The sequence below is a fragment of the Bactrocera tryoni genome, chromosome 2 (assembly GCF_016617805.1).
Source record: "Bactrocera tryoni isolate S06 chromosome 2, CSIRO_BtryS06_freeze2, whole genome shotgun sequence".
Lineage (NCBI taxonomy): Eukaryota > Metazoa > Arthropoda > Insecta > Diptera > Tephritidae > Bactrocera > Bactrocera tryoni.
Window position 1 is genome coordinate 71,764,219 of NC_052500.1, and position 7,559 is coordinate 71,771,777.

The window sequence follows — 7,559 nt, forward strand, 5'->3', positions numbered from 1 at the left end:
ATTTCTAAGCTTGCACTTGCACCCTGAAAACCACATAAAAAAATAAGTTAAAAAAATTAATTAGCAATACTTATTGTTAATTTAGCAAATTAATTAAAAATAATAATAATTTATTTATTAACGATATATATTTTTAAATTAACTAAAAATATAGTTTTATAAATAATTAAAAAATTATTATATTATTTAAAATAAAATTTTAAATTAATTTTCTAATTAAATAATAAATTATTTTTCTTTAATTAATGATTAATTAATTAATTTATTATTTTTTAATTATAAATTATTTCTAAAAATTAATTTTAACATTAAATAATAAAATATTCTTAATTAATTAAAAAATAATAATTTTGCTCACTAATTAAAATCAATTCAATATTCCATTTTTTAAATAATTTTCTAATTTTAGAACAAATTATTTCTAATTAATTCATAAGAAATAATTTTCTCACTAATTAAAGATTATTCAATATTCCAATTAACACAAAAAATGATTTTCAAATTACAAAAAAAAAATAATAACTCTATAATTTATTATTATTAATTAATTTTAATTAATTACATAAATAATTAATTTTAATAAATTTATTAATAAATTTTTAAATAATAATTTAAGTAAAATTTTTAATAAATTTATTAATACATTTTTAATTAATTTTAATAAATTTATTAAAAAATTTCCATTTTACATACATAAATAATTAAAAAAAAATAATGCATCTCACTAATATTCCACTAATCCAAAAATTTAATTTGCAAGTTAATTAAAATAATAACTCCTTAATTTATTATTAATAAATTATTTTCTAAATAAATAATAAATAATTTTTTAAATTTTTTTTTTAGTTAATTAAAAAAAAAATAATTTTCTCACACTAATTAAAACCAAATTTAATATACCATGTACCCAACCATCGAAGGTTCGCTTGAAACGCACGCTTCAACTGTCACTTTTTCCGTTGCACTTGGCATGAAAACACAATTTGTTTTTGTTTTTATTCTTAATTACAACGTTTTATTAAATGTTTTTCTGCGTTTTTTTTTGTTTTGTTTAATTTTATTTTTGTTTTTACCATTCCTTATTTAGCTAAAACTCTCAATTCTCTATCACACTTGACGCATTTTCATTATTATATATGTATGTAACTAAAAACGAGAAATAAACTTAACATAAATATTTTGTATATACCATATGTATGTGTTTGTGTGTATGTTTGTATGCATTTAATTACATGATAATCAACTTGAATGTGGAAAAAGTGCGCACTTATAAAAAGCTTGCCGTAAAATTACAAATTCGAAATTTTCATGAAGTTTTTGCATTGCAAAAAATCGGGAATGTGTCCTGTTTTTGTTGTGGTCTTTCGCATTTTGTTGCATGCGGAATGCTAGACGCTGCACGCGCGCCTCAACGCGGTCATAGTTCGCTACTTAAATGTTAACATGTTGTTTTTGTAATTTTTTAAGCTAATTCTTTATTTATTTATTTTTTGTTGTTATAATATTTGGCGGTGCTTAAAAAGTACTTGAGGGCGTGTAGCGCGCCACAGCGCGGCGCCTTTAGTCATTTAATTTTTTACAGTGTATTTTACTTGCAGTTGCACGCCGCGCCACTGCGCGCGCTTAACTTGCATAATTAATCTGCTTAATTTAATTTAATTAATTAATTTTTTTTTGAATTTTTCAACTTTTTTGGGCATAAAATTACTTGACATATTTTTTGCGATTTTTTTCTTTTTTATTTTTTAATTTTAAATTAATTTATTTATAATAATTATTTTTATGCACTTTACAACTACAGCTAAAACTTGTTTAATTTTAATTTTATTTTTTATAATGTTCTCTTAATTACTCGGCTAAATGTACTTGTGTAATTTGTAGTTAATTTACAGTGTGGATATATCCAACAGTCCAACGGCTGCGTCGTGCGGATGGTGCAGCTGATGCGTGACGCTGTGGTGGGGATGGTGGTGGTGATGGTGATGATGCGGCGCCAAATGGTGATGGTGCTGGTGGTGATGGTGCAGCAGCGCCAACGGACCGCCGACGCCCAGGCCATCGCTACCGCCACCGCCGACGCTGCCGTTCACATCGCCATGACTGCCACCCAGGCGTCCCATCAGCGCGGGCGACACAATTGTGGTGGCGGTGGCGGTGAGCGCTGAGCCACAGCTCGCCGCCTGCAGATAAGCGCCGTTCACTTGATGCTGCAGCGCTGGTGAGTGCGCGGGCAACGGCAGTGAATGCGCCGACGAGCGGCTGCCGCCGGAAGAACCTGAAGCCGTCGGGCTGGGACGGCCGCCATGCATGCCGTTCACATAGCTGTGCAGCATGCTGACGCCACCGCTGCCACCGTTGTTGTTGCTAGAGCTGCTGCTGCTATTGCCGCCGACGCCGTCCAACGACTGGCCATGCAGGCCGTTGTGTAAATTACCGCTGCCGGCGTTGTGTTCTGCGTGCAACATGCTGGCAGCGCTTGCTGACGCGGGCGGCTCCAGCTCCAATTGCGATGTTAACTGCAATTGTTGTTGCAGCTGTTGGTGTTGCTGCTGCGCTAGCTGCAGTTGTGCATGCGCGTGCGTTAGCTGCTGCGTATGCTGCAGCAATGTTGCGGGCGGGGTGGTAGGCGATGTGGATGTGGATGCGGACGGCACCACCAAACCATGATGATGCTGCAAAGCGCTCGTCATATCCGTTACGGTTGTGCCGGCGTTGGTGGCAATGGCATTGGCGGTGGCACCGGCGGCGGCGGCGGAGGCATTAGTGGATGCAATTGTGGCGATTGCGAGCGCTGACTGACCATAAGCACCGGCCATTTCTCACATGTGAGCGAGTGGCGCCATCGCGCGCATCGATTGCTGATGTTGCGCATGCTGTTGCTGCAAGTCCGGCGAACTATTCTGATAATGCATCAGATTGCGTTGATGTTCCGCAGCGGCAGCGGCTGCGGCGGCTGATGCCTGCATGCCATCGGGTAAGTGATACATATTCATCAAATGATTCAAATCGGTCGTTTGCTGCGTCGCGCCATATTCACGTTTCATTATATGATTGTTATTGTTGTTGGCGGCGAGCACAGCGGCGGAATTTTGTTGCGCTTGACTGTGTAGCGGGCTGGGCGAGACCGGTTCGGATTTGATGCTCGAATCGCTCGGGCTGTGACTTTGGCAGGAGACTTGGGAACCCGGTTGACCGCCTGTGAGGCCATACGGCGAGCCAGGCTGTTGTTGTACATTGCTATAGGGTGAACCGGGCTGTTGTATGCTGGCATACGGTGAGGTTTGTCCACCCGACACAGTGCCGTACATGCCGTATCCGCCACTCGCCGCCGGATTCATGTAGTTGAGTGAGCCCGCAGCAGCAGCCGCCTGATGCATTTGTCCCATATCATAGCGATGATAGTTGCCCATATAGGCGCTGTGCTGACTTTGGTATGCGGCGGCTGAAGGATCATGCATCATATAACCGTTCGGCATATAACCGTTGGGGGCGCTCATCTGATACATATCTCGATTGACGGCGGCGGCCTGTTGTGCGGCCGCCATCGAGCTGGCGCCTGTATTGCGCGCCGCATTAGGCGCATTCGGTTCGTTTGGCTGCAGCAATGAGCCGACACCCATTGGATACTTCTCCTTCGATTTGGTTAGCGTCTTTGTCTTGCGTCGTGGCCGATACTTGTAGTCAGGATGCTCCTTCATATGCACCGCGCGCAAACGTTTCGCTTCGTCAATGAATGGACGCTTCTCGGCCTCGGAGAGGTCCTTCCACTGTGCGCCCAAACGTTTCGAAATCTCTGAGTTGTGCATTTTCGGATTGTCGGAGGCCATTTTGCGGCGCTGTCCGCGTGACCACACCATAAACGCATTCATGGGGCGCTTCACGCGCTCCGCATTCGCTTGATTCTTATTCGTGGTCGACGCGTTATTGTTATTCACATTGTGACTGCCGCCGCCAATAACCGTGGGTACATTCGCATTTTGACCGCCAATAGAGGCGCCACCACCCATACCGCTGTGGTGATGCACGCCATGATGTTGCTGTTGCTGCTGTTGTTGCTGTTGACCGCCCGGCGATGTCATATGATGACTGCCGATGCTCGATTGTGTGGGACTCAAGTCGCTAGCGCTGTGTAATGGTGAACCGTGTTGCTGCTGTTGTTGTTGCTGCTGTTGCTGTTGCAGACTGGCGCTGCCATTCAGCGTATTTGCCATGCTGGTCTGCAATGAACTCAGCGGATTGCTGGAGAGTCCACCACCACCACCGCCACCATTGCCCAGTAGCGCGCTTTGTTGCTGTCCACCGCTGCTGGCCAAATGTGTGGCCATATGATGATGATGATGCTGACTCAAATGCGATTGTGTCAAGTGCGATTGTCCCAGATTCATGAGCGGTCCGAGCGCGCTATACGGCGACGCGGCATGGCCATGCAAAGCGGCGGACGCGTGATGCGGCGGCATGGTGGCATGCAAGATGCCGCCTTTCATATCCGATTCCATGGTCAACATGTTGTGTGGTGGTTGTTGTTGTTGTGGCGGTATAGCGTACACGGCGGCGTTGTAGTTGTTGTGTGTGTTATGTGGTTTGTTGTAATTATTATTATAATTATTGTGGCGTTGCTAACGCTTGTCTTGCTGGCGAAAATTAGTTTGTTTGCTTAGCGTTTCGTGCGCTAAATGTTGCGTTTGGCTTTGCGCCTTCGATTTTTTTCTTAAATTTTTTGTCTAATATTGTTTGCCAGTTAAGCGCACACTTTTATTACACTTTGTGGTAAATTAGTAAGTTGTTGGCGTTTGATTTGCACTGTTTTGAAACCATTTCTTGTGCGTCAGAAAAATTGGTATTTTTTTATATATTTTTTTGCGCTGCTGCTGTGTCTGCCTGTGTTTGTGTTATGACTGTTTGTGTTGTTGTAGTTTATTTGCTATTACGCTGCGTCACTTAAAACACGCTTGTCACTAATTTTTTTTTTTACAAATTTTTAATTTAATAGTTATCTTTTTCATAAGCCTATGCCTGCGCTTGTCTTATTTATATGGATTTTGGCAGCGCTTTCTAAGCAAGCCACTTTCTTGTACGCTATCTTAGCAAATTTTTGTCGCTATTTTTGCAAATTTTTAATTTTCCCAAACACTGTTTCTTTTGCACCGTTACTTGCACAGGTAGCACTTCGCTTTAACTATGCTCTTCCGCGCGTCACCTTCACTGCACTACGCTCTGCGCTGCCTTTTTATTCTCCGTCTTTCGCCCGTCGTCTTTGAGTGCCGTAATGCTTATGCGTTTTTGTGCAAATTCTGATTATTGAAAATCACCAAAAATTGTTTAGTCAATCAACACAAGTATCCAAGTAAGACTTAGGCGGCTGCTCACGCACAATTTCACTTTAAAAAATTTATATTTTTTGTATTTTTCAAAAACACAAATTTTAAATTTTTTTCATTAAGTTCACTTTCAGTTTCCGGCATTACACGCGTTATTTCACGTTTTTATAAAAACAATACAATTGTTTTTTTCACGTTGAGTCACAAGACGAGACGTCGTTGCGGTACCAAAGTCTTTTTATTTCTATATAAATATTATGCTTTTTTATCTGCTTGAGTCTACACTACTTTGCCTTTTCAATTATTGTGCCTACTACACTGCATGCAGGGGCATTGAAAAGTTTGTGAAATAAATTTTTACAATTTCCGCGATACGTCAACACGCGAATACCTCCACACTGCACTGAATTGAGCACCTTTCTGTTTTCGTTCGACGAGCATGAAACCTGTTCGAGGTGCTGGCTGGCTGGCTAGAGCGCTGCTGCTGCTGCTATGCTACAGTGTGTTGTGTTGTCGCTCGTATACACGAACGAATGATGCACGAAGCTGAGCAGACACGATGTTAGTTGACTCTCCGCGGGCGCGACTCTCGTGCTTATGCGTGTGTTTGTCACAATGTTAGTGGTAGTTATAACATTAAGCAACGAAACGCTGGCTAAGCGTAAGCGCTTGTTTGCTTGTTTGTGCGCAGAGCAAGCGCTAACTACCCTCGGCGCGTGTGCAAGCATGCTGTCGCGCTCGCACGCGTTGCAGGCACGCAGAAGAGGTAAAAGAAAGAGCGCGCTTATAAATACAACAGTTGCTACGAGGCAGCGTGCGCTTGAGTGCGAAAGCGATAAATATATATAAATAAGCTAAATTGTAGCAATGTGTATGCGCGCTCTTCGCCGCGCACACGCGCACACAAACTACATTTATGTCTGGCCGCTCTCCATACGTATACGTGCAGCGCAACGCAAATAAATCAAATTGCCGTGACAGTGTAGAGTGACTGACGCGTACGTTACACGCCACTTACATAGCCTTTGCTGCTGGCAGTACGTCAGCTAGTGGGTTGGATTATTCGCAGCAACGTGCGACAGCATAGCTTGCCGCTTTGCTTGCTAACCAATCGCTATGCAAGCGCGCCATGGTGGGGAGGGGTTATGGCGCACAGCGTACTATTGCTTTACTGTGCGCACACGAGGCAAGCTCTTAGGCGAGTGCTGGCAGTTAATGTGCGCTGCGTTGGCTGAACCGCTCTAGCATTTGTGGCATGTTAGCGCGGTTGAGCTGTGCTGTGTAAGCGGCAGACTGAACGTCGGCGTGCTTAATGTCTATGCGGCTGTTCGCCGCCACTGTCACTGACAGCGTACACGTACTTTACGTGGCATATACAAATATGCCGGCTTCGCAATCGATTGCTTGCCACCACCGCACCGCCACTCACACGCACGCTGCTATGTGGTGTGTGGTTGAAACGCCGCAGCGTTGTTTTTGCTTTGTTGGTATGTCGACAGCGTATCGTGTCGTGGCGCGCTATAAAATTCAACGCGTATTGGCTGTTCTGAATTATAGCAAACACTGTTGCCACATTTCGTGCGCGCGTTTGTGTAAATGTGTATTGGCAGCGCGCGCGCTTGCAAGTGTGTGTGTTTGTGTGCGCGCGTTCAACGCAGTCGACGGCGTAGCATGTTGACGTTGATTATTGGGCAGCATTAAGCGGAGCATCTAATGGTTGTTGCTATAAAAAATGTGTAGTATTTAAGATTTAATGCGCGCTGCTATGTGGCGGTATGCTGGGCGTTATGGATACGCTTGGAAAATTTCAACGCATTTTCAAGCGCTTCCTGTTGGCAAGCACAGAAATAGTTATGCTTTAAATTAGCGCTTAGAATTTGCAATAAATTCTAGTAGCGCGTTTAAGATTTTAGAGCGCTTGGTATTTTTCAGTAAATTGCAGTAGCGCGCTCAAGATCTTAGCGGTACAGCGCGCGCTTGTGCCACACTTAGCTATATCAATGGAAAACGCGTGGTTTAGCGCAGATATTTAAAAATAAATTTAAATATTTTAACCCACTAAATGCTGCAAAAACGCACTACTATTTGTTGAAACATAAATATATTTAACATCTCCCCGCTTAAGCGCTGCTGCTGCTTGTTGACCTTACAGTGACCTTCCTGCCACTTCACAATTTGCATATACAGACAAAAATCAGCTGAAATATCAAACTGTGTCGTCGCGCTAGCGCTTTTACTGTC

The 7,559-nt window shown here is 42.6% G+C and overlaps 2 protein-coding genes across 2 annotated transcripts; both read right to left on the reverse strand.

Annotated features, from left to right (window-relative positions):
• Window positions 1-1,886: 1,886 nt before the first annotated feature.
• Window positions 1,887-2,816, reverse strand: LOC120768860 (MOB kinase activator-like 2). The gene has a single exon (XM_040095614.1). The coding sequence runs from the start codon at window positions 2,814-2,816 to the stop codon at window positions 1,887-1,889; it is 930 nt and encodes a 309-aa protein (XP_039951548.1).
• On the reverse strand, window positions 2,795-5,790 carry LOC120767996 (transcription factor SOX-3). The gene has a single exon (XM_040094415.1). The coding sequence runs from the start codon at window positions 4,503-4,505 to the stop codon at window positions 2,820-2,822; it is 1,686 nt and encodes a 561-aa protein (XP_039950349.1). The 5' UTR covers window positions 4,506-5,790; the 3' UTR covers window positions 2,795-2,819.
• Between the last annotated feature and the right edge of the window lie 1,769 nt (window positions 5,791-7,559).